The 27,041-nt window shown below is 43.9% G+C and overlaps 3 protein-coding genes and 1 pseudogene across 8 annotated transcripts in view; 1 reads left to right on the top strand and 3 right to left on the bottom strand.

The window, feature by feature from the left end:
• On the bottom strand, nucleotides 1-26,875 carry LOC309857351 (ligand of Numb protein X 2-like; annotated as a pseudogene). Its single transcript, XR_014316488.1, has 7 exons — nucleotides 26,774-26,875; nucleotides 23,845-23,917; nucleotides 22,418-22,617; nucleotides 16,431-16,802; nucleotides 8,833-9,010; nucleotides 330-479; nucleotides 1-22 (listed from the first exon to the last, which is right to left on the bottom strand). The product of XR_014316488.1 is annotated as a ligand of Numb protein X 2-like (transcript).
• The window catches only part of LOC309857344 (uncharacterized protein), a 46,950-nt gene that overhangs the window by 2,999 nt on the left and 16,910 nt on the right, over nucleotides 1-27,041 (bottom strand). For 2 of the 5 annotated variants that reach the window (XR_014307650.1, XM_082750066.1), the window contains one exon: nucleotides 26,843-26,936. The exons of 1 other annotated variant lie outside the window; for it this stretch is intronic. The gene's annotated coding sequence lies outside the window, so the exon portion shown is untranslated. Of the gene's footprint in view, nucleotides 1-23,959; nucleotides 24,094-25,693; nucleotides 25,767-26,773; nucleotides 26,937-27,041 lie in introns of those variants that run through there. 2 more of the 5 variants (XR_014307649.1, XM_082750063.1) reach the window with 2 other exon arrangements.
• On the top strand, nucleotides 2,051-7,307 carry LOC309857340 (ral guanine nucleotide dissociation stimulator-like). The gene is made up of 6 exons (XM_082750056.1): nucleotides 2,051-2,587; nucleotides 2,986-3,093; nucleotides 4,471-4,664; nucleotides 5,251-5,310; nucleotides 6,241-6,440; nucleotides 6,692-7,307. The coding sequence occupies exons 1-6, from the start codon at nucleotides 2,450-2,452 to the stop codon at nucleotides 7,000-7,002; spliced, it is 1,011 nt and encodes a 336-aa protein (XP_082606182.1). The 5' UTR covers nucleotides 2,051-2,449; the 3' UTR covers nucleotides 7,003-7,307.
• Nucleotides 12,842-27,041, bottom strand: part of LOC309857350 (ligand of Numb protein X 2-like) — a gene marked incomplete at its 5' end in the record, with an annotated part of 436,750 nt that continues 422,550 nt past the window's right edge. Inside the window, one exon of the mRNA XM_082750071.1 lies at nucleotides 12,842-12,984. The remainder of the gene's footprint in view (nucleotides 12,985-27,041) is intronic.

The following is a 27,041-nucleotide window of genomic DNA, read 5'->3' as shown; positions in this document are numbered from 1 at the left end:
ATGGTGGAGAGACTCTGGGCTCCTGAAGAACACAGAAAGGATTTCAGTCTCCAATCTGAAGATCCACTCAGCACTGTCAAGGGGGGGACCTCTGTGGTGACAGGCTACCAAAACCTGGGGAGTTACATGGTCATTCAGCGTAATGTAATATAGCTCCGTACAGCATGTTGAAATGACCAAGTTCACTTGAATAGTGATCAGCCTAAAACCTTTAAAGAGGACCAAAGAGGCACCTGGCTTCCTCAGGCACTAGGATCCTTGATCTCAGGGTTATGAGTTCGAGGTTCACATCAGTCACAGTTAACTTAAAAATAAAACAAAAAGCGTACACAGGACTAAAATCAGTGAGGCTCAAACAACGAAGCTGGTCTGTGCTGGGACGGATCCTGTCTCCCGTTCATTCAGCCACTGGGCACTGCGCACTCAGATGGTGCCAGGGCTTATCAGCCCAGCGGGTTCTCCTCGTGAGAGCTCAGGGTCTAGAGCAGAAGATGGACAAACGAGAAACCAAAATGTGAACGGGAAAAGCGATTGCTCCACAGCAAAAGAGCAAGGGACACAACTAAGGCCCAAACTCCACCCGGTGAGGGGTATGACAAGGCTGTGCTGAGATGACACGGAGAATTCCTGCGGGAGGAAAAGAAGGAGACAACCCTGCACAAATGCGAGTGCATTCCACCTGGCGGAGGGCACCATGGAGCAGAGGACTGGAGGTTAGAAAAGGGGGCCAGGGTGGCCAGAGAAGCTGAGGAAGGACCAGAGTGGGAGGGGAGGAGGGCCAGGGCCCGGGAAGTTGGTCAGTATCAGTGCCCTTCTCCCAGGGCTGTGTGACCACACTTCCCCACACTCAGTGGCTGAACCAACAAATGCTGCCTCGTGGTCTCAGGGGATCAGGAATCCAGCAGTGCTCTGCTGGGGGCTCCTGCCAGAGACTCTCCTTGAACTGGGCTGCTGACAACACCAAGGGAGGACCTGCTTCACCGAGAACCTGAGCGCACTCAGGGGCATGGGCCAGATACAGCCCATCTCAAAGACCTGACTTTTGTCTGCTGTGGGCCCACAGGGCTGGGCCATGTGCGTATGTCTGGGTCATGGTTCAACCTAGGGGCTTGTGCTCCAGTATGAAGATTGGAGAGAGAACATGGATCCGAGTCAACATGGGGCTGGGCAATGAGTTTTCGAACAAAATCTCAGAAGGGCCTTTGGGTCACGTGGCCACGTTCTGTGACATGGAAGTGAATCACCAAGTCCGGACCACACTCTGGGGAGGGGTCACACAAACATGTCTACACAGGAGTTGTGGAACCAATGGAGCCCCCGAAGGGAGACTGTGAAGATCCCTGAAGGGTCCGGGCCTTGCCCAGAATCAGACTGGTATGGATGCTTAGCCGGCTTGAACCCAGCTCTTTGAGTATCCTCAAAGTTGGGGTCCTGGATGCAACGTAGCCATTCACTGGGGGCTCTGGAAAAGTTTTTCTGGAAGGAAGTGGCTGTTGGCCTGGAAATGTTATCGGGCTGAGGGTGATCATTGGTCTCCTAGACAGGAGACATATGCCCAGGTTCTTGTCTGAGGAGGATCCCGGGTCATGGCGACCCACTGGATGGACCCCTATCTGCATCACACACTTTGGAAAGGAGAGAATGGCCTGCATCCCGGGACAGGCGGTCTCTAGGGCTAAGGGCACATTCTGACCATCAAGGGCCAAGGCTCCAGTCCCTTCTTTAGGGTTTGCATTGAAAAGAAAAAGCCTAAGACCTTGGGAAGCTATTACCCAGCCCTCTGTAAGTGGGGATGTCCTCTTCTGGGACTCCAGAATGTGAGCACCGATGAACACATGTGTGCACACAGGAGCTTGTGTGCTGGTGCACACAAACACACACCCCAGGAGGGACTGTGGGGTGGGATCTGATTAGTAGCAGATTCCAAGAAGTTGACAGGAGGGAGGAAATTGGGTGGGAGGTATTTCCTACATGTGACAGCCCTCCTCTAACATCATAGCTATTATCCAACCTATGCCTGTGGACATCTGATAGAAAGACATGCTGGACTCATCCATATTTGGCAAGAAGACCATCCTTGTCTGCCACAATGGCTTATCTAGGGTCTGAACCAGGTAAGAATAGAGACTTGTGTCTGAAACCAGGTGTGTTTGCAAGCTGGGGCCCTGGCTGCTCCCAGACCTTCCCTGGGGGCCTGTGGAGAGGGGTGTGTTGGGGTCACTGTGTACAGATAAGATGTGGCCTTGCATGCAGAAGGGGGAAGAGGAGATGGCAGATGGGAGCACTGTTCGTGTAGGGGTCCAATCAGGAGTGGGCCCTGATAGGGCATCTCAGGAAGTGATGTCACTGCCTGGATCACAAAGGCCTTCAGAACTTGGAACCCCTGCAACCAGGCAGCCAGTCTAGTCCAGTAGCAGGGTTACTGGACTCAGGACCTTGACACAGAAAGATGTTTTCCTGTTGTGTACCTAGTTTCTGGGGCTCTGGGTACCAGAACCCCCAAGAAAATGACTTGTTCCCATGCTGCAGACATTGGCTAAAACCACCCCCCCAATGCCGCAGGACCTTTCGAGGGAGACGCCATAAGGTACTTACTACTGAGGAGACTAGGCGATGCCCACCCCTCTGAACCGTCCTAGGGAAGCCCCATCCCTTTCTCTGGAGTTTGAGGGGAGGAGGGATATGTGGGGGTTCCTGCCCATGGGCTGGAGGAGGGTGAGTACAGTGGATACTCTTGTGATCCCTTCTTGTTCACACCAATGTCAGGGTGGGCAGGGTGCACAGGGGATTCCTGAGGTGACTCTGAGCTGTGCCAGAGCACATCCAAGGCCCTGAAGCTGGGCCACGTTTCTCTCCTTGGGGGAGGGCTCTGCCACCTGGGCTGTGGTGTGTCTGGAATGGAGCGCCCTGGGTCTGAAGACCAGCAAAGGCCTCCAGACAGGGCTCTAAGTCCTCCTGCCTGCCTGCCGGGCACTGTCTTTAAAGAACGCCCCAGAGGACATGGTGCAGGAGGTGACCGAGGAGATTGCCTGCTCTCCTTCCTCCAAGGACACGAAGCCGCACACGGCCAACAGAGTCTGGCGCTGGCTCAGGGTGAGTGCAGGTGCTGGGGAGACCCAACCCCGGGGCGCCCATGCAGCACCAAGGGCCCCACTTCCTAGAAGCCAACCTGGCCTCCTAGAGTCCTGTACTCCCGTGAATCTGCATCCCATCTCTTCCCCAAACTGGCCCACAACGTTCTGCCCACGCCTTGGACAGAAGCACTGCCATTGTCCACATACTTATAGGAGTATCATTAAAGAGACTTTAGACCAGGTTTCATCCCGTTGATTTAGACTCCTTTTGCCCTGGCCAAGGCATTTTCCTAACTCGTGCTCCCAGGTGCCCCCACTGGCCCAACAGTCCTTCCTCAGCTTCTGCAAGTCTTGCAAAGACTGGATTGGGAGACTTTGATCCAAAGGGACATGGTACTCTGTCTCTTGCTCTGCGCTTTGGTATTGATGGAACACATTGTTGCCCCCCCCCCCCCAAGGAAAAGGAACAGGGGCCTCACTGCACTGCACTGCACGGCAGTCCGGAAGGCCAGTCATTGATCACAGCCATGGAGCCCTTTACTGGGGCAGGACTGGATGTAATCCCCTTCTCTGGCCAAGGCACAGTGCTGCATCCTACAGCCTCCGTGCCTTCTTATCCTAAGCCCTCTCACCTTAAACATCTCTGTGTTCTCATCTCAAGAATGGGATATGTTGGGTGCCGGGGTGGCTCAGGGGTTTCAGCCTCTGCCTGCAGCTCAGGTCATGGGTCCTGGGTCTCACAGTCCTGGGATCGAGGCCCACGTCGGGGGCGTGGGGTCCTCTGCTCAGCAGGGAGCCTGCTTCCCCCTTTATGTCTGGCTGCCTCTCTGCCTACTTGTCACCTCTCTCTCTGTCAAATAAATAAATAACAAGTCTTTCAAAAAAGTAAAAAGAATGGGCTATGTTATCAGAAATCACAGGATCCATGCCACTCAGGCAGGGATGTGCTATCCATACTCCGCTCAAAAAGGGACCTCAGATACTAGCAAGTTCAGACATCATTTCTTTCAATTCTTTGTATGGATACCAAGAACATTTTCTCATTGCCTTAAAGGCTTCTTAACTGATTGGCTGATTGATGGATTTGAGAGAGAGACAGGGGGAGAGTGGGGAGAAGTAGACCGAGAAACAGAATCCTCAAGCAGACACTGCCCTATGGACACAGCCCTACGAGGATCGCAGCCTCAGAACACGGAGACCATGACCTGAAGCAAAACCAAGAGCTTTAGGCTGAACCCAATGAGACACTGAGTCACCCGATTCTTTTTCGGACTCTGGGCTCTCTTGTCCCACCTCTTGCTGAAGTCCCTGAGATCTGGGGGCTCATTCTGCCCTCCAAGCCCCAACCCTCCTGGTGGCCACAGCACTGACTCATGTCTCCTCTGATTCACCTCAGGGGAAAAATCGTTCAACCAGGAAGAGGAGCAAGACCTCAGTGCTGATGGCCAAGCGGGCCAACAAGCTGCAGGCCGCAATAGATCACCTGGTGCCTGCCGTCATCAGACAAGATCTACACTGTGTCCACACCTTTCTGGACACATACCGTCACTTGGCCACCCCCCAGGAGGTGCTGGACCTCCTCTTTGCAAGGTGAGCGCCCTCCCCTGCCCCTAACTGCTCTGTGAGATTTGGCCAATTCCTGTTGTGAGACTCTGGCAGGTCCCCAAGCTTCCCCAAGCTTCCCTTGCTCCTAACTGGGGCAGAGGTATTATAGGGACTCAGTGGGGTCTTGTAGGGAAAGGACACCTGGGAGCCTGCGCCAGTGGAAAATTCTGCTGGAGGGCCTGTGGGCATGCTCTTTGCTCATTCCTGTGCCCCTCATGATGAAGCCTCTGCCTCATCCCTGACTCTCACTATGATCTTGAGCTGGGCTCCTTTGCCACTGAAAGGGAGATCTGAGACTCCTTCTGGGGCCTGTGTCTGGCTGAATCCAGAGCAAGCATCCCTGGGGGTGAGCAGGGGCCGGGCCCACTCAGATGTCGGTGATGGGCTGGTTGGGGCCCTTTTATTCAGCAAGCATTCAGGAAGCCCCGGTAGGTGGAGGCGATTATCCAGGAGCTGAATGGGATCCCTGCACAGAACAGAAAGCACCCCAGGGCTGCAGGCTAGTCGAGGGTCTGGCGGTGAGAGCCAATATCCACAGACATCTCATGCGATGCCCCCTGGCCTCCTCTAGATTCGGATGTGTTTATTCCAGCTATGATGAGGTCGGCGGACCCCAGGAGCAGCGCAACATGTGAGTAAGCTTTGGCTGCTTTAGGAGGGCCTTCCCTCTCCACCAGGGTAGTGAGGGTCCTGTGAGTTTGAGGGGCTGCCGGACCTTCAGACTCACCTCGTTATTCTGCTTTATGGTAAATGTCTGAGAGCTTCTACTGGAAATTGGAAAGGTGCCCTGGGGAACTGGGGTAGGTGTGTGAGCACTGTGGGAGAGCAGAGGGGGATGGAGGACAGCTTCCACCCCTGAGAGGGTCATGCTCCATCCCTGCCCCTTCCCAGCCCTCTCTCTGCCCCAATTCTGGGACCCAGAACACAGGATTTAGGAACCATCGCATAGCAGTGTTGGCACCTGCACGTTGGGTGCACAGAGGGGTCTCAGGGAGAGGGTGACCCAGTAGAGCCCAGGGAGCAGCAGGCATCCCACACCCTGTGGGAGGTGAGTGTCAGTGGAAACAGACCCACTCTCATGGCACCTAGTGAACGGGCAGAGGAGGGAACGGTGGAGGTATGGGGAGGGTCCTGGGAAGGCCTGGCTAGAGACAGAGTCCCTTTGTTCCCTCCTCGGTTGGATCTTCACTGAGCAGAGGCGAGTGCAGTGAGGGTAATTAAGAGGCCAGACACCACTTCTCCCCAGGCACATGCAGTTGAATTCAAGTGGCTCGTGGGCAAGGAGACAGACTGAGGAGTGTGTCCAGCTCCCCTAAGAAGTCCAGAAATGCTCCCCCCATTGACCAAGGACTCCCACTCCTAGCGGCTTTTGGCCAGCCTGCCGTGTGGGAGCAGGCCTTTCTCACGCAGGACTGCCAGGTCGCAATTGGACAAGGAGTCCGACTGGTCTCAGACAGGAGCTGACAGCCCAGGGGCCCAGGTTCCCACATAGGTTCCCTGGGATTTTGGTTTGGATGCGTACCCTGTCCTCTGACTTCTCTGCCTCCATGTCTGTCCCCAGGGCCGTCTATGCCATCCTGAACACCTGGGTGGAAAAGTATCCAGGGGATTTTGTGCAGCCTCCGGAGTTTCCCAGCTTGCATACGCTGCTGGCCTACCTGCAGGTCAATGTGCCGGGCTCGGACCTGCAGCGCCGTGCCCAGCTTCTGCTTCCAGAAAGGCAATGCGCTCCTGAAAAGACCACGGAGCCAGAGGCTAGGGGTGAGGAGGACTGGGGGTGACTCATGTGGGCCTGAGGCGGAGGCAGGGTGGGCCACCCTGAGGAAGCCTCCGTAGATTGTAATTGGGCCGAAGAGAGTGAGTCGTCTCAGATCCCTGTCCCCATGGGCTTCCATCGGGGACACCTTCTGGGGGCTGGGTCTTGAACGCAGGCCACGCTGAGTGGTGGGGAAAGGGAAAGGCAAAAGGGAAGTCAATCAAGCTGATGATGCTTTCTCTTCTTGGAGCTACAGCACCGGCCCCAGAGCCAGATCAGGATGTGTCTCTGGAAGTTGTTCCACCAGCCACTCTGGCACCTGCTGCACCTCTGGGGCCTGAGCTGGCCCCCGCCATCCCTGCTATGGCTGCTCACTATGGGTTAGGAAGACCAGTGACCCCCCCTGACCCATTGGGGCCAGGGCAGATGGTCGTCAGGGCCCTCGTTCACTTCTCTGCCACGGAAGAGCCACCAGGCCTTTTGACTTTCCTGGATGACCAGCAGGGTCCTGCCACCGAGCTGCCGCCCCCTGCCTCCGTGGAGCAAGCAGGCTCGGCCCCCGAGTAGCAGCTTGTACTGGCTGCAGCTCCAGAGCATGACTCCCCCTCCCCCATCATTTCCTTCTTTATCGTATTTGTTTTCTGTATTCACCTCTATAATTACTTCATAGATGTTATTTATTAAATAAAGTAGAATTTGAGTTTATATAACATTTTACTCGCATCCTTTGCAGTGGGATATGGAGGTCTCATTAGGTCCATCCAGAGTGTTGCACAACCATGTCGTTCTACGACGTTTCTGTCACAGAGACACCCACGCTCCTCATCGCTCACTGCTCTGTCCCTCCCCCAGTCCCTGCAACCACTGCTCTTCTCTCTAAATTTATCTTTTAAAATATAATAACCTAAGGAAAAAAATACCCTTTTCTTCTATAACTTGATATGCCATTGCCACTTCATCTCTGACCAGGACCTTCCCCCTCACATCCTGGACAAATGAATTTACTGTGTTCCATACTGAGAAATGTTGTCACTACGATTATTCCATGAAACTGCTGAAACGCTGTCAGTACCTTGGAAGCCCAAGCCACATGAGCCACGACGGCGACCAGCTGGAGTCCTACTCATTCTCGCTGAAGGTGCCTGGCTGCTCTTCGGTAGCCTGGGCTGCCTCCTCGACAGTCTGGACCTCAAGTGCTTTCAGGACAACAGCAGGGGACGCGGTGCTGGCTTTTAGCATAGCCATGGCCTCACTGTGACTTCAATTGTTCAAATCAATGCCATTGATATTCAGCAATATATCACCTGTCCAAAGGAATAAACCAGAAAATGAGATGAGCTACCAAGTCATTATCTTCCCTATACATCCTGTTATTTGTAATTTTTCACATCTCTGTCATTCTTACGATATCGAGGGAAAAATCCAATTCATGGAAAACATTCCAAAACAACTCAAAACTTTAAGATAATTTCATCATACATAGGAAAAAATGTGGCTTGAGGCACTGTGATTTGACTGGACGTCCAAGTCATTAGACCTGGTTTTGCTAATGTGCAGGACCTGGGCATGTTCATTTCTCTTCTTTGGGCTTCAGTGATTTCTATAGTTCTTTCCTGCTCAAAAATTATTTGATCTTTTGCTCTTAGAAATAAATTTTTAACATATCCTGTTTTAGAGTTACACAGTTTTATAGATATAGTCCTACAGAGTTTGCTCAGCGTGGATGTATCAGAATACTTAAAGAGAAGAGATCCTTGGGTCTACACAAAGAAATGAAACTTGTGATTTGAGCATCTTTTGCTTAAGGAAGAAAAAAAGGTGTTTGTTGCCCTGACAAGTAATATAATTAAAAAAAAAAGGGCAACGAGGATTATATAAAAGGTTAGGAAGGAAAGGATGAGTGTTCTATTTTTTAGAGGGTTTTTTCCAACATCAAATAATGCAATGATCTAAATAAACATTAGAAAATAATGGAAAGGGCGCCTGGGTGGCTCAGTGGGTTAAAGCCTCTGCCTGCAGCTCAGGTCATGATCCCAGGTCCTAGGATCGAGCCCGCATGGGGCTCTGCTCAGCCGGAAGCCTGCTTCCCCTCCACCCACCCCCCGCCTGCCTCTCTGCCTACTTGTAATCTCTGTCTGTCAGATAAATAAATAAATTCTTAAAAAAAAAAAAGAACGGAAACATCATCAAACTGCAGCAATTTTCCTTCCCATTAGGCGTTTTTCTAACCTTAGAGAGAGGTTTTACACTTATATATGGAAGGGACACTTTAGAAGATTTTTTAAAAATCATATTTAATAGAAAATTTGGGGAATATTTGTTACTTTTTTCAAACATGAGTTGCATGCAGGGAGAAGATGGGAAGAGTTTCACTGTTCCCAGCCCTTCCTATCTTACCTCTTTTGATGCGGCCATCACGTGCCAGACAGCCATGAGCTGGCACACTGGTTACAAGGATGGGCAGTTCACCACTCTTGCTTCCTCTGCCCCCTGCCACTGTCATTCCCAGGGACTCAGGTGGTTCCTTCTTTACAGTAATGTGTTTTTCTTGGCATGTAACACACTGGGGAAGATCCTAACACAGGAGAAGAAAATTCATTGCAAAATAAATAATACATAGCTGAAGTAAAGTAAGGAAACTGAAGGAAAAAATACCATGGCAATGATAAAGTCACTGTTAAAATCAGTTACTGAAGAAATAATACACAGTTCCTCATGGTACAAACATGACACCGAACACTGGGGATCACAATGTCAGACTTTGGATGGCTGTATTTTCATATGACTATGTATGGAACAGAAAAAACTCAGGACTGTTGACATGTGGAAGTCAAAATAGGGCCAATTCTACAAAGGTAAATAATGCACTTGAGTTTTAAGATTCTGAAGACAAGCTAATTAATTTTATTTCTCTCTCTCTCCTCTATTCTTTGAGAGAAATGGTGACAGAATAGTACAAAAGTAAAGTGCGGATTTAGTTAACTGCCAGAAAAAAGCTATAGATCTATCTTCTGTTTCTTACTCATGAGAATGCTCGGTCATGAAATGGGTGCAAACTGATCTTCACAACCTTCATGGAAAGCTATAAGGATATGAAATAACTGAATTTTTGAAAAAGTTAAGGAAGAGAAAAATTCTCCAACAAACTGTGTTCTCAGGAAAAAGCAATTTTTACCGATATTGATTGTTTCTATTTATGGGGACACTCCTAGAAGAAAAGGAAACTTTAAAACATCACCTTTTTTTAAATTAGAATGCCATAAAAAACAATGGGTACCTATGAAATATTAATATTAAAATAGCAATAGTAACTAACATTTATTGAAGATTTACTATGTGTAAAGCAAATGGTTTCACATGTATTATTCCATTTTCATGGTTTCATTACATTTCACTACAATGGTCCGGAGTGTAAATCCTATGGTTGGCCCCATTTTATAAACAAGGAAATAGCCTTATTAGAAAGGTCATGTAGGGGCACCTGGGTGGCTCAGTGGGTTAAGCCGCTGCCTTCGGCTCAGGTCATGATCTCAGAGTCCTGGGATTGAGCCCCGCATCCGGCTCTCTGCTCAGCGGGGGGCCTGTTTCCTCCTCTCTCTCTGCCTGCCTCTCTGCCTACTTGTGATCTCTGTCTGTCAAATAAATAAATAAAATCTTTAAAAAAAAAAAAAAAGAAAGTTCATGTAATTTGCTCCAAATTATATAGCTACGCATGATCACACTGGGATTTGAGGTGATTCAAGTTTAAAAAAAAATACACATACACACACATAGTGTATATACATAAACATGTATTCATATGTAGTTATCTATGTTCATACAGCATGATGCTATATGCATCCACACTACAATGGTGCTATCGCATTAAGTGTAATAATGGAAGCTCCTATCTCAAAAGGTTCCTTAACACATATACTGTAACAGCATAGTGTAGATAACAAGATAACTATTACCACGACTAACAATATCAACAGCAGAACTAGATGAGTTCTTTTGCTAGAACTGTAACATTTCCTTTAGTGACACTGCTTCAGAGCGGACAGGTACGACGTGTCAGTCAAGCCCTGCACCGGCAGGGGTGTCTGCTCTTCTCTGCTCCTGAAACCAACACTCTGAAATTTTCTTGAGGGCACTACTTAAATAGCCTAGAGTTCCTAGAATTTTGACCTCATAGAAAACCTGTAAACGTCCACAGGTGGTATCATAGCATATGACATCTATGTTCATATCCTTCAAAACTGGGCAAGACCCACGTGATTATGAAGACAATCCAGGTAAACTCAGCTGGGAGCACATTGACTTCAACGCTTGTGTCTGTCAGGTATTGAGTCAATTAGAGGTGGTTGTTTTATTCCTCCAAATGGCTGAGATGTATGCATTTTAGCCAAACTTCACAGATTACTCTTGGTATACTTCATGGAAACTTCTAAGGGCTTAACACTGGATGAATGTTTCCAAGCAGGGGCTACGCAGGGGCTTAGTAATAGAGTAATGTGTGCTTTAATTTTTAACAATGATTATCCTCTGAACAGGTTGTTTTGATAAATTTGTATTTGTTTTCCCTAGGAGACCTTTATATTTTAAAGTAGGATTTGACATCACAAATGCTGTATGTTAATGGTAAATTGCTAAATTAATGCTTAAAATTACATTTAATGTGGCTGTTCTAACAAGCAGGTTTACAGAGCACCTAGAGTAAGAATACAGCATTGCTATTTAAAACACCACCACTTAAAATTAAGGAAGAGGAACTAGTAAAAAGAAAAATATTTGTGCCCAAAACAAAAAAAAGGACATAAATCGTCCTCTATATGAACGCTGAAATGGTTAAATTTGTAGCATTGTCTTTGAGCACCCATATTTCCACTTTCTGTAGAATTCATGGATTCAGTTACCAACTTTTGCCTTAATCATGATTCTTTAGGAATATGTATATATAGGTAACTTGTAAATCAAGGACCAGCTATATGAACAACTCCTATTCAAATTCCTTTTCGAAACAATAACTGCTTTTCGTAGTCATCATTGTGAAAGCAAAATTATAGGTTCCCTTCACACATTTTGTATTCTGTTCAAAAATAAGATGAAGTTTGTGCTTATAATTTCTTAAAAGTTTTAACTGAACAAAGACCAGTGACAAGTGTATACTTCAGCTCAGAAAACAAGATAAACCTGATGGGCCAAAAATACTTGTGCCTTTAAATGATGCTTTCTTGGGGCGCCTGGGTAGCTCAGGGTGTTGAGCCACTGCCTTCGGCTCGGGTCATGATCTCGGGCTCCTGGGATCGAGTCCCACATCGGGCTCTCTGCTCAGCGGGGAGCCTGCTTCTCTCTCTCTCTCTCTCTCTCTGCCTGCCTCTCTGCCTACTTGTGATCTCTGTGTGTCAAATGAATAAATAAAATCTTAAAAATAAATAAATACAAAAATAAATAATGCTTTCTTGGGCTCCTGTGACATTACAGAGTTATTCTCTCAAATTGTACTTACATTAAGAAGCCACTTTAAGCTAAACATGTGTTTCTCAAGTCATTCTCCTTAAGTAAAATTAAATTGCTTTGCTAAATTAAAACTTATTTACTGGTCTACTTAAAAACTATAGGAAGTAAAAGCAAACAAACAAACAAAAAATCGATAGGAAGGTTCCGATGTGTGATTTTCACACAGTTGGTAAATAGCATCATTGTAAAAATTCTGGCCTACTAGAAGTTGAGTTCAAATGAAAGATGAAATGAAGTAAATAACACTGAGAACACAGTAAAGTGCCACTGTTTTTTGACTTCTACTGATTTCAGCATCCAAAGTGAGACAACATCAGAATTTTTGGCACAGATAAATGACCTAGGAATATATTATCAAAGCACTGAAATATGAAAGATGCAGCAAAAAGCTCAACATACGGGAATTTAAAATGATCTAGGGTAGTATTCCTATGAACTGTAACATAAAAAGAAATGCTTTATGTGTTTTGCATGTACGTATCAGAAAGTATGATTTATGCTTCATATTCACATAGGGAATTCTGTTGTTGTAGGCAAACTGCCCAACCGCTAAGTATGGACTTGTTGGTCATTGTCTTTTTTTCAGTTACATAACCTCCTGTTACAACTGAATGAGCAAACCAAGATAAATCCCACTTTCAAGCAGGACCAAACAAAGAAGTCTTTCTAGAAGATCAAACACTTCTCATCAATCTGGCAGAGGGACCTTCTTACTAAGAAACCACCCCTACTGGCTGAGGAACAGACTGTACAGGGACTCTCAAGGTAGCCAAACACACATTCCACACCCCCAAACACCTTGTGCTCACCTTTTCCAACAGAGTAACAGCCCTCATTTAAATCTTACCAGTTTGTCACAAGGATTCCCTGAGGGCAGATGAATGAAAACATGCAAACTCGAGGCCTCACCTTGTGTGAGCTGGGACTGTTGTGGTACAGCGGCTGTGCATGGTGCTGGCTGCTACTCTGAGCTCCTGCGTCCTGGACAGGGTTACCAGGCTGGGATTTCCCCGGCCTAGCAATTGTTAAATCCACCCTCTCGCCACTAGCCTAGAGAAAACACACATATATAATCACCAGTCATTAATGATGCTTCTCACTTAAAAAAATTATAGGGAGGGTCATTTTCAATGCACTTATCATCGCTGTATCAGAGCCTCACCTGAGTGGGGACTGCAGGCCCCTGCTGGGGGTGGGGCAGACGAGGGAGTTCATTTCAGGAGCTAATACTTTAAAACTTCTGCAGGTAAAAGAGCCACACACAGACCTCTTGGGTAAACCTTCCCTAATCCTGGAAATACCAAGGGTGTAAGCAAAGAAAGCCTGGGTTCTGATCTCCCCATGATTTCTTGAAGGGTAACTGTCTTTTTATACTTCCCTCCCCTGCAAAACTGGCCTTGGACTGAGAGAAAGAGAGCAAAGAAGATAAAAGGACGAACGGATTCTAAACTGGATTACAATCCTTTGTGATTTCTGAAATAAATTCCAAGATGGCTACTTTGAGAGTGATAATCAATGAAACTACGTGTAGCTCTGTTTCCACACACTACAGCTTCGAATCGAAAATAGGGATCAGCTTAAACAGTCCTGAAAAGAATGATAACAAAGGTCCTGTAAAACAGGATTAGTATTTATATACATCACAAATTGTGTGCCTATATATGCCATATGTGCACTCACACATAAATGTAATTTTAGAGGTGATGACAACCACGTTGAATTTAGAGGTCCATTATCTGTATTTATAGATCTAGATCTGAAACACAGATTCACATTTATTATACTTTTTAAAGCTATTTTAGCTTTGCTTTTAACGTACAGGCCTGGTCTACTTGATGCTGATTCTTGGTCATGACTACAACTTTCCAAGTTTACTGTCATTTCTATGGGAAAATTTGACAGCCTGCTTTCAAGAAGCTGTGGTGGAAAGTAGAGCACTCCTCCCCCATGACTGCAGTCAAGTTGGAAAAGGAGTGAAAACCATAATTTTAAAAAAATGATTTTATTTATTTATTTGAGAGCGAAAGCGAGAGAGCAAGGTGGAGGGGCAAAGGAAGAGGGAGAAGCCGACTCCTCGCAGAGCAGAGAGCCCAATGTAGGATCTGAGCCGAAGGCAGATGCTGAACCACGGAGCCACCCAGGTGCCTGAGTGATAACCAATTTTAAGGCCCTATTAAAGTCACTTACTTATTCAAGTATTTCATTAAACTAGTTTCAGACAATTCTTCCAATAACTGAAAGAATAACACTTCTCATGTGGCCAGAGTCTGGGGATTTGATCTAACAGGCAAATTCCAAATAGAACGCTTACAATCCAGATATTTGAGATTCTGACACTTCCCAGTATTAGATCACACGGTGTGAAGGGTGAGAAACCCCTGTGATCTCATTTCAATATTAAGAATTGTTTGCTTTACTGCCTAACCCTCCCCACTACCAAATACTCTATAACCAGTAATTCAGCTTTATGGGAAGACCCCTGCTCATGCAAACCTATTAACAAACAAATCCCTGATCTTTTTTGATTTCTTAAAAGACAAAATTCTGGCTGTGTGATGGGAGTGGACATATAAGCTTTAAACGATGGGCCAACATTTGGGTTTAGGCCAACTGCCTATCTAACTCTTCAGGGTTTCAAGCACAACAAAAGAATTCTGTTAAAGTCAAGATTTTTAAAAATGCAGGATGCCTAAATGACAATACCTGTATTTCATAAAATAGTGGCATGCCCTTTTGATGGGAGTATATACTGGTATGATCTTTCTAGAGGGAAGTTAAGCAAAATGTCTTAAACTTGAAAACAAAACATTAAAAAGTCTGTTGACAGGGGAGTGTTTACGTAAGTTTTAGCACAACACGCCTACTATACAGCTATATCATGGTGCATCTATTTTCAGGGTAAGAAGGCCACAACATACAGCTGACGTAAAGAAAGGGTGGCAAACTCAGAATTTGTAAGCTGACTGCATGTCTAAGTACCTACGTAAATAGGAACCTATTTATTTGTAGGCATATACAGAAAAATGACAATGTTCTTCAAAACTTTAATGTCACTATCTTATGGACTTTAGACTGACTGTGATTTTGATTTCCTTCTTCATTTTCTGTATTTTGTCTTCCTTAGTCTCCTTTTCAGACATGGAATACATGTTGTTCTCAGAATCCAAAACATTAAGATGTTTTTCACAAAGAAACAACTTGAGAAATATATTATATTTGGTATCATATATACGTATCTGTATTCAATTTTTTTAAATCTCAAGTCTGGGACAAGAGACCAACGCCTGAATCTCCCTCCTAATGCAAGACGGCTACCGGGTGTGTGTGTTCCCAAAATTATAATGAGCCAAACATTTGTGAAATGGAGTAATGAAATGGGATTTAAATTTGGGTTTTCTTACACAGTACTTAAATCTTCATTGTTAATTCTGTTTACTATACACATTTCCCAGTGACTATCAACCTACTTTAATTCCTGATGCTCGATTATGTTACTGCTTGGTTTCCTCTATGTCAGAGTGTTTTCTTGTGCTTACTTAAAACAAAATAAAACAAAACTAAATAAAACACCATACACATCTTTGTTTCACCCCTATCATTGTAGGAGATACCCATATCATTAAATGCTCTGGTAGGTTATAGAACCGGAAGGTCTGGCCTGGATTATTTTCTACTTTTTCTATCTTATTTTTTAAAAAAATTTATAAAGCTGTTTTCTTTTTTTAAAGATTTTATTTATTATGTATTTATTTATTTATTTGACAGAGAGCAAGAGAAGGAACACAAGCAGAGGGAGTGGGAGAGGGAGAAGCAGATTCCTGGCTGAGCAGAGAGCCCCGATGTGAAACTGGATGCCAGCACCCTGGGATCATGCCTGACCGAAGGCAGATGCTTAATGACTGAGCCACCCAGGTGCCCCTCTACTTTACCTACTTTAATGTTCTTATTGAAATTTTTTTTTCTCTAATAATAACCATCTTTACTTCACAGGGATACTGTAAGAACACAAGTTATGATGTGTTTGAAATGCTCTGAATGCTTTATAAAAAGGGCACTACAGAGATAATGAGTTCTTCTCAATAAAAATTGATTTTCCCCACTTGTATGGAGGTGAAGCGGAGAGTGAACGTTACAAGAGCAGGGAAGTCACAACTTTGGAACCACAGCTCCTTCAAGCTTTTCTTGTCTCACCTGTTAAATGTGGACATAAATGTGTTTTTTATGTGTGGGCTTAGGTGGAGCCCATGGAGCAAATGAAAAACCCATGTGCAAAAATAGAGCCTTCACTCTATAAAGAGCAAGGCTAAATGTTCACAGGGATACAGTTTTCCGGACAGGATTTTATCTGTAATGATAAAATCATCTCTTGTGCATTTTGAAGGATTTGGGGAGCCGTGTTTGATTTCCCCCATGAAATATCAAATATACCTCAGGTTCTCATGTTACGAAAACATCGACATAAAGGCTGAGCACGTGGAATGAATATCCGCGTGTACCTGAATGATCTGGGCGGCAAGCTCAGGGGTTCCGAGCTTCAGGTCGTGTCCATTGATGGCGAGCACTCGGTCGTTGCTGCTCAGCCTTCCATCCTGTGCAGCCAGCCAGGCCCTCTTCCAACAGATCAAGGATAAAAACACCTGGTTCACCGGTCCTTTGAATGGGTTTAATGCCAAGTTGTTCACCAGAGTCCTGTTTGTGAAAGACTACGTGGAAGACCTCTTCCCGGGGAGAGCTACTGTCGGGGTGGCTGTAGGTCCGGCCCCCAAAGCACCGCTCTCCAGCACGCTTAGGTGCAGCGTGGAACAGGGCTGGGAAAGGGCGGCTCTGGCATAGTTGTGAGACACATTGTTGGTGTTACAGTTGTTGACCTGGAAGAAAAGAATTATGACTGAGGTGGGACAATCTTTTATCCTCTCAACTGGTAAACATTTATACGCCATTTCCAAAAGAAACGGACTTTGGAAAATGACATACAGTCATTATTTACAAAGAAAAGCCCTCTGAAGATGTTTTAAAATGCACAGTTCCTAAGCTTCACTCACAATGACTAGCACGAAGTAGAGAATGGCAGTTAGGATCTCAGGCTTCAGCGAGGGTGCTGAATCAGAGTCCCTGGTCCTGCCAGTAGTGGGATGTCTGAGGGTGTCCCCTGAGTGGTGAGATGGGTTTACTCTCCGCTTCAAGGGACCAGGAGGAAAATGCAGAGACAGCAGCAGCATGTGGCAAGTGCCAACAAAATACTAGTTCTAGTGGAACAGAAACTGAAGTTCTACTGGATTGATGTGGCTTTTCCAAATGAAAAACACCTACCCTGGAAAAAATACACCGAGTTTTAATCTAAGAAAAGGGACAGATTCTAGATACACAACCTGATCTCAGTTCAGTCATTTTTACTTTAAAGAAAAGCAGGTAATTACAGTTTCACTCTGTTTAGCACTCAAGTGTAACATCTATCTAATACAACAAGCTTAACTCAGTACTCACAGAACATTTATTTACTAAACCTTATGGCCCTGAAAGGAATATAGTGACTGATCCTGGGACAGGAACAGGACTAAGAAAATACACCCAGCTTCAGTTATTCACCTAGTCAGAGGAAGAGGTTGGTGCAACTCTGAGTGTTTATCACAATTAGAATTCCTCTCCTCATCTGCCTGCACCAACAGCAAGCAGGAAATCGACATTCTCTTGGATGTGTTATGTGGCACAGGCTCTGGGTTAGGTGCTTGTGATTACCCAAAGCCTTCAAACTTTTTCACATGAGTCTATCTTAAGGAAAGCCTTCCCCCTTCCTACTCATCTCGGGATGACAGTTTTGAGCACCACTAACTTGAATTTTATTGATTTGGGCCTGTGGACATTTTTTAAAATTCAGGCATCAAATGCCAGAGATCTCACACATAAACTTGCTCTTTGCCCAATTTTGCAACATCTGTGCATTTGGTTGCCATCCAGATCCTTGATGAAAAAGATGAGTAACATAGGGTCAAGAACAGAACTTTAAGGCAGCTTCTAAAAAACCAGCCTGACGTGGATTTGTTAGTCAAAACTCATCATTTCTGGTTATTCTGCTAAAAAGCCATTTATCTCTAGGTTCTTATTTTTCCGTCTTAAATTCACATCTATAACAAATGACTTTACAAACATCTGGCTGGAATCCAGCGCTAGCCACATTCGAGTATGTAGCCTCACACCATTTTTGTGACGTGGGTTGTGGAATATCCTACAATCAGAGATTTTCCCTTCACAGAAGTGTGGTTGCCAGTGAAACAGAGAAAGCAGAGACCAAATAAAATACTGTTGCTAAATGTTGTAGAAATAGCACCAACAGAGTAAACTTTACCACATCTTTAGCTAAATATATTTTGTACCAATGCAGTCAACGCATGACTGCAATTATTTTCCTTCAAAGCCAAAAGTGATGGGACACCTAGGTGGCTCAGTTGGTTAAGCAGCTGCCTTCGGCTCAGGTCATGATCCCAGCATCCTGGGATCGAGTCCCGCATCGGGCTCCTTTCTGGGCAGGGAGCATGTTTCTCCCTCGGCCTCTGCCTGTGCTTGCTCTCTCTCCCCCTCTCTCTCTCTGATAAATAAATAAAATCTAAAAGTAAAATAAAATAAAGTAATATCAATTAAAAAAAGGGAATATATCACTGATGACTCAGAATGCACTGTAAATTTGTACTCTTAATCATGTTCTGAAATTTGTATTATTTTTAATAGTAATATTGATGTAATCTCTTACACTATTTTATTCTTCAAACTGCTCAAAATCCTGCACTGTGAAAGGCCCTGAGGGTATATGGTTCTCCTTTTCAAATAGGTTATTTAATAGAATAACATGGATGTGTGGGTATATATATAAAACACACACACACACACACACACATAATCAGTGTGGGAAAACCAAAGCCACCCACTGTTACTACATCTAGTTTGCTAAACTAAAAACACAGGCTAGCTAGCCTTTTGGTCAGTAAATAAACCATCTTAACGACTCCAAGGTCTTTCAAATTGGCTCACGGTATTATTTATGCAGCTCACAAAAAGTGGAAGATAACCAGGTAGTAAAAATATACTAAGGAGCCTTCTTTCCAAGTGTTTCCTTTTGAATGGCCATAAATACTACTCTGTATTTGGGCAAGTAGTGTGGCTTTACTTACTGCCTCCAGCATACCAGCCAAAGGCCTACGAGAAGTCAGGCCCACAAGAGGAGAGACCCGTTGTGAATTCAATAATCAGGTTATGTGCTCATAGTTTTTCTATCAATTTGAAATCATTAAACTGCATTTAAGATTGCTATTATTAGGGTTATTAATATGTATGCCTCCATAAACAATAATAATGCACTGGAATGTCTACAATGCTGATTTATAGCTTTGAGTTAATTCCCCAAATTATAGCCAGTATTTCAGATAATTACCTTTTTATTTGAGGTATACAGATTCAGTTATTAAACAATTCTCCAAAGCAGACCAGTAAAAAAGCCTGTAGATGAAATATATTAGCAAACAAAACCCTATAGCAAACAAAAGTATATATTAAATATATTTTATACATTTTTATTTTTGCTAATACATTAGCAAACTATATATTAAATACATTAGTAAATCTGAGGTTACAGACTTAACCTCAATTATACTCAAAGAAATGCAAATAAGAACAAAGCATTTGTTTTTACCTTGAAAATTTAGAAAAAGCGTGAGAAATATGTAAAATAAAAATATGTAAAAAATATGAAATATGTAAAAAGAAAAATATGTAAAAAATTTAATATCCAAAGCTGGCACACTGCTGGTAGCAAAGAACAAAAGATGAAAATAAATTTATACTCAATTATAGCTAGAAAGGCCAGAAGTGGACAAGTAAAGAACACTGTGTAAGCTGCAAAAAAGGGCAATCTGGTTCTTATTGTCTTGGCCACAAAGGTGTCAAAATGTCAAAACCAGCTACAAGAGTTCCTCCATGGAGAATCAGTTTAGGAGCTGGGGTAGAAGGAATACAGGGTAAGGTGTCCAGAGAGCTGTGCCAACCTCATGCAACCAGAGTACTACTAATATCATAAAAGGACAGCAAACACAGGAATGCTGTAAATAGCTAGCTATGGTAGGATCAGAAACTGGATTTTACATAAGCTGGATTAGTTATGCTTCCTGTATTCTCCTATTGCCTCTTCAGATTTAGTCAAGAAAAAAACACTGGAAGTTTAGTCTGTGTCAGCCAGGCCAAGTACAATAAAGGAGGGGTTTGGGGCCCAATTGTCAAAGTGGAAATCACAAACTACAAGAGGAAGAATACGGATGGGCATGGAAACCAAAGCCAGGAACCCCCAGTGGAAAGGTCAATCCTTGCTGCTCTTGGAGCCTAGTTTGTCTGTCTTCCCCTCTGGACATTTCTCTTGAAGAACTGAAAATCCCAGAAATTCTAAGTTTTGTTCTAATGAAGAAGACAGCTATTCCCAACAGGATATCATAACCAAATCCACTCTTTTATTGACTCAGCAAGTTTGTCCTGGGTATCGACTCCAGGCACAGCTCTGTGAGAAGCCTGTCCCATAGTATGTAATAATGGCGGCTGCCATCCCCAAAGGAAGACACTGCATTTGAATAACTCTCTGTGACCAATTATGCATTAAGTGGTGAAGAGAAGGAATGTCTTCAGCACTTACTGTGAGAAGAGGTCTGAATGGCTGAAAATGGCAGGGCAGGGCTTTCTGGATGAAGGTGGGGAAGCTGTAGCACAATGGGGACAGGCTGGAATGTGGAGGGAAGCAAGGAGACTGCTATGTCTGGCTTTTCTGCTACATTATACATTCTATGAGGGCAGGGGTTGCTTTTAGCTCTTAATTATACCCTCAGCACTGACCACCATGCCTATGATGTTTCAGTAATACACCGATGGCTACAGCTGAAAGAAAAAGCAAGGGTGAAGGCTGAGGGGACAGGTTGTGTAAGAGTCCACAGAGGACCCGGACTGTTAGATTAATCAGTATGGACTTGATTCTCTGGTCCAATCTTCCCAGGGAAATCAGAGTCACAGATGAATTAACCTGACAATGGTCGTACCAGGTTTCAGAGCAGAGTAGGAAGGCGGGGTATTGATTGTACTTGGTTAGACGTGAAGCAGTGAAGGCACAGACAAGAGAGGTGGCAAGGAAAAGGGAAGGGGTGAATACCAACAGACCGTGGGGAAGGACCCAGCAGTGAAATTGAGGAGGCAAGAATCCTTGAGCTTGGGTGCCTGGGTGGCTCAGTGGGTTAAGCCGCTGCCTTCGGCTCAGGTCATGATCTCAGCATCCTGGGATCTTGTCCCGCATCGGGCTCGCTGCTCAGCAGGGAGCCTGCTTCCTCCTCTCTCTCTGCCTGCCTCTCTGCGTACTTGTGATCTCTCTCTATCAAATAAATAAATAAAATCTTTAGGGGCGCCTGGGTGGCTCAGTGGATTAAGCCGCTGCCTTCGGCTCAGGTCATGATCTCAGTGTCCTGAGATCGAGCCCCGCATCGGGCTCTTTGCTCAGCGGGAGCCTGCTTCCTCCTCTCTCTCTGCCTGACTCTCCGCCTACTTGTGATCTTTCTCTCTGTCAAATAAATTAATAAAATCTTAAAAAAAAATAAAATAAAATAAAATAAAATCTTTAAAAAAAAAAAAAAGAATCCTTGAGCTTGGGTTCCTAGAAGACATCTTTTCTCATTCATGCCTATTTCTTCTCTCCTAAATATCCATTCTTTTAGCTTCAAGTACCACTTACACTAGTATGGGTCATATATCCAGGTCAACTTTCACATACACTCTAGAATTCACATGAACAGTGGAATTCTGGCCATCTCATGCTCATCAGTATGCCCTCTAACACAATATCATCTTGCCCGAAGCTAGTTCGTTTGTTGGAGTAGCTATTTCTCTTTAAAGAGAAGAGGGAGAGGGTAGCACCAAGGATTAGTGCAGAGTCAGGCTGTTTGTGGACAAGAGTGCATTTGAGAGCCAACAAGAGGTGGTCATGATTTCTGAATTCTATCTTAAATTCAATGCTATAAGTTTTAAGTAACTTGTGCTGTGTGACCTGTCTTTTCTAGATTATAGTAATCCGTGTAGAGAAGGATGAATCAGACAACAAAGGTAACTGATGGATGGTACCCTGGGACTAGGGATACAGACAATGGGACAAGAGAATTTAACAGTGAAGGTGGCCCCGAAATAGCCAACCATGGAGTACAAGCCAGGAGGAATCCAGCTGGCCTGGAGAGCCACGCACTGAGGCACATGTGGGATCAAATTTAAGATGGGGGTAAAAATACATTCCATGAGTTTTGGGGAAATCGAAGAAATTATAGATAAATTCTGATCTGTTTTTGCATTAAAAAAAACAGTAAAACTTACCTTTTTATAAGTCAGATTCCACAGTACCATAATTTCCTAAGTTTTAAATTGATGAATAAGAGCAACAAAAGAGGCAAGTTAACAAAATAATTTAAAAAATTGATACCTGAAGAATTGTGTGTCCAGCAAGAAGTCTTCCATCTTTGGTGATCACCCCATGCCGACAGACTTCCTGGATAACAATGTTGATCAGTGGCCTTTCATTGCCTCCCACAATGCTAATTCCTAGCTGAATATAAAGATCAGCCTGGTGAATTTCAATTGTAGTAATAATGCATTCCGGAAAACTAACCTGCTGCTGCCTAGCTGCCAAGTTAAAACGAGAGGGAGAAAAACAGGTGGAAAGAAAAACGTTTTATATTTTGATTATCTTCACGTAAGTAAGTTATCATCTATCATTAGTGATGACCTTATGTTAATAGATGATTCATAACAAAGCAATACCACGGGATAAGAAAAACAGAATGACCAAAACACCAATAGATAAGATTAGCAAAACACTTCCTCTTCGAAAGGTGAATAATCAACAAATAACTACTATGCATCAGATCACTAGGGACCACACAGTGATCTGATAAAGAAATATACAGACAATATCATCTTGTCCTAATTGATCAGAGAAACTCTGACCCATGAAACAGCTGTAAACAGTGCCAGGCAGTACATATGAAATAAAAAAGACAAACTCTGTGACATACAATGACCGTAGTGGTTGACAAAATAACCACATTAAGTAAGAAGAGGAGGGTCTTGATCTGAGCAGTAGGAGATAGAATTGTTATAGCCATGGCTGGGAAAAATGGGATTTGTAGAAAAATTGGAATTTTCATAAGAGATAAACCTATTTAAAAGTAAGACAAAGGGCCAACTACTAAGATATGCCCAAGATCTATGACTAGAGGTGTTCTGCCTTTTTCCTGGTGGGTCATGTAGACAGATCAGTGGCTGCTACCAGAGGACAGCAATAGTCAGACACATGGCCTTGGGAGTCAGATACATACCTAGCCATTTCGTGGCTCTCAGACTTTGACCAATGACTCCCTGACTCAATTTCCTCATCATTAAAAAAAAGCCAGTATTGGTACAAGCATTTAATAAGTTAATATATGTAAAGTGCCTGGCAGTGAGCTGACACAGAAATAGCACGTAGGCTGAGGTATTATTTTTGTTCTTCTTGATGCTGTGGATTTCTTAGTCAAGAAGCAATAGGCATCAAAACAAACAAACAAAAGAAGCCTGCTGATGACCAGTGAATTTGTGGACTACAACAGAAGACGGGGAGGGGGAAGCATAAGACTCAAAGTAAGACTCGCTTTCTGTTTCTAACCGGCAAACTGTTAGACTTGTACACTTAAAGGGTGAATATGTGATACGTGAAGCATATCGCAGTAAAATTATTTATTGAAGAGGAAAAACAACAACAACAACAACAACAACACCCCATGGAGGGAAAGTAATAGGGAGTACTGAGAAGAAAGGAAATATCTGATTTGAAAACAGATGAAAAGCAAAAGCAAGATGAAGAGCACATACTGTCAGTGGCCGTGTCCTCCTCCAAGGCAGGGGTTGTCCAGGCCAGGCTCCTCAGGCCACAGGGGCAGAGACGCTGATATCAAGCTGCGCTCAGCAGGTGCTGTGCCTGTCCCTGAACAGTCCGTTTCGAGGGATAAAGTACCTGGAAGATCTATTACAGTGGTTCCATTTTCATTCTCAATCTCTGTCTGAGCTTTATCAGTTTTCCTCCTTTCTAGGGCAAGTCTCCAATGAAAAGCTCCAGGACATCTAGAGAGAGAGCATTAGGGGGTTCCCAGATGATTTGAAAGGAAAAATGATTGACAGCTTGTGCCCCAACAACAGAATAGCCACTGCTTCATTGCCAAACTCACCTAGAGGTAATCCACAAGTGGTATGTAATTCTGATTTTAACCTCTGCTCAAACTAAGTTCCTACTACACTGTATAGCAAACTTAAAACAGGCGTTGGCATAAATAGTGGCTTCGTGCATGTCTCAAAAAATACTTCAATAAAAACCTGTATTCGGATACATACTAGTCCCAGAAATACACCAGCACAGTTGACGGCACCCTGCAAATACTATTCTGAGATCCTGATTGCATAACCCCCTTTTCACAGGGATGGCTTAACTCCTTAACAGGAGTGGAAACAGCAGTCTTCTTCCACAATGTGCTCCTGCATCCAGACTTGGACCCTGAGTGACACTGTTCCTTTCCAATCTCAGGGCCAAGGGTACACATTCATTTATTAGTGAGAAACAATACATCTGAGGCTCTGCCACTTGCAGAAAAACAGAGCAAAGGCTCAAGAGGCTGCGTATGGTGGGTGGCGGTCTTATGTCTAGGACTGCAGACTTCATTCAATGATAGTGTGTTTTAAAATCTCAAATTTCATGAAAAATCAAGTATAGGATAAATTTATTGAAAACTGGAAGCTATCCCTTAGCTGTAAAAGTAATGAATTTCCCCTCACAAACTAAAGATAAGTTGTGGGTTTCAAGTTCTTGAAAAAGATTGCTATGGAATTTCTTTATCCAGCTTTTTCTCATTCCCGGTTTCCTCATCACCTTAATAAGAAAGAGGACAAAGGATTTCCCTTCTGCACTGTTGTGCCGCACTCCAGGAAATGTTCCTGCAAGGACCTGACAAGTAACTTGGAATATTGTATCACTGAGAAAAACGATTTTTGTTAAGTAAGTAGATTACATGAGAAATGCATTTTAAAACTATTTCATTCAATAAAAAAATGGTGACAAAAAGTGGATCATAAAACAATACTTGAGACTAAAACTATAGGGAAAGATTCAATTCTCCAAATGCATATCACACCCTGGTATCCATGTGCATAACAGCCAGTCTTCAATGGAGAAACAGACTAGGAACAGGAAGTGGGAAGGAAACATAAGCAGAATGTGCACAGCTGAGAAAGAGCCTAGCTAACAACTAAAAAATCCTACAAACTAAGTAACTGTAAAGCCCCTCTTATCTGATGCAAGAATTAATTGTTTTTTTTCTTTTTTTTTGTTTTGTCAGTGAGAGTGAGCACAGGCAGAGACAGAAAGAGAAGTAGGCCTCCTGCTGAGCAAGGAGCCCGATGTGGGACTCAATCCCAGGACTCTGGGATCATGACCCGAGTGGAAGGCAGCCTCTTAACCAACTGAGCCACCCAGGTGTCCCCAAGAATAAATTTAAAACTGGAACCCTGAAGTTGTTAGAGAGGTAAAAACCAGGTATGCTTACATCCCAATGGGACTGCAAATTGCTAAGAGGGACTAAAGACAGGTATTTTGTGAGATATCACAGAGAACTATGGAAGAACGCATTCATCTAGCACTCACGAAGGTTACAGAAGACTACGCAACACCCACCTTTAAACAGATGGGGAGCTGGGCACACAGAGACGGAACAACTAGCCAGGAGGAGACGATGAAAGACTTCAAACTACACAAGGGAGGCAAGAGTGCCAACAACGAAAAAATGACATAGATTATACCATAGAAAGAAAAAACAAGTACAGGGGCGCCTGGATGGCTCAGTGGGTTAAGCCACTGCCTTCGGCTCAGGTCATGATCTCAGAGTCCTGGGATTGAGCCCCGCATCGGGCTCTCTGCTTGGCAGGGAGCCTGCTTCCTCCTCTCTCCATGCCTGCCTCTCTGCCTGCTTGTGATTTCTGTCTGTCAAATAAATAAATAAAATCTTTAAAAAAAAAAAAGAAAAAACAAGTACATATGAATGTCAAAAATCATGAGCCTCATTAACATTTATAACTAAGACATAAGACTGGCAAGTCATCAGAATTTTTAATAGTTAAAAAGCTTAATATGGTTTTTATTTAATGGATGACAGATTTTTAAAAACATATTTTTCTGCCTTGCTTGTACGATAGAGCAATTTAGCCAGCAAGTACTCTTAGGAAACAAACTAGTTAAGAGTATCAGCTCTTCCACTTATTGACAACCTCTTCCATTTATTAACAACCTCTCTGCCCATATTCTTCTTTATATAACAAAGATAAGACGGCCTAACTCATAGAGCTGTCATGAAAACTAAACTGGACTAATATAAATTGCTTAAAATACTGCCTCATAAATAATCAGAACTCAATACAAACTAGTGACTACTAGTATCATAGCAACTTAAAAGTACTCAAGCTAGGGCTCCTGGGTGTCAGTTGGTCAAGCGACTGCCTTCGGCTCAGGTCATGATCCTGAAACCCAAGACTGAGTCCTGCAACTCACTCCCTGCTCAGCAAGGGGTCAGCTTCTCCCTTTGACCCTCCCCCCTCTCATGCTCTCTTTCTCTCTCTCTCAAATAAATAAAATCTTTTTTTAAAAAGCACACATGCTATACAGTTTTCTTACAGTACATCTGTATCAAGTCTTATAACCAATAAGACTTAAATAAAATAAAACAAAACCCTACAATAAAATTACTTTAAGTTAGTTTACCTGAGCAGTTTCTATTTTCAACTTGTCAATACTGAGGGTGTTCCTCTGTAATCCACTGGCAGCCAGTGACAGAGTTTTAATATCTTCTTGTACTTTACGCATGGCTTTTGAAGACATTCTACTAATTTCTTCTTGTACCTGTTTCTGTTCCTTCACAAATTTCCTAAAAAGATACATAAAAGTGAATTCCAAAAAAATACACCTTTGATTTCCAATAGGAAAAAAGTATATTTACTATAGGCTGGTCAGAGTCCTAGTGTTTTTTAAA

This window comes from Mustela nivalis (genome assembly GCF_964662115.1).
Source record: "Mustela nivalis genome assembly, contig: HAP1_SCAFFOLD_632, whole genome shotgun sequence".
Lineage (NCBI taxonomy): Eukaryota > Metazoa > Chordata > Mammalia > Carnivora > Mustelidae > Mustela > Mustela nivalis.
Note: the sequence above shows the minus strand (reverse complement) of the source record. Positions and strands in the feature narration are given on the sequence as shown.

Bases quoted from the DNA above. Each gene is read 5' to 3' on its own strand.
- LOC309857340 (XM_082750056.1), top strand. From the start codon at position 2,450: ATGTTTTCCTGTTGTGTACCTAGTTTCTGGGGCTCTGGGTACCAGAAC. The intron at 2,588-2,985 runs GTACTTACTACT...CTGTCTTTAAAG, and splicing joins TTCGAGGGAGACGCCATAAG to AACGCCCCAGAGGACATGGT. The intron at 5,311-6,240 runs GTGAGTAAGCTT...GTCTGTCCCCAG, and splicing joins CCCCAGGAGCAGCGCAACAT to GGCCGTCTATGCCATCCTGA.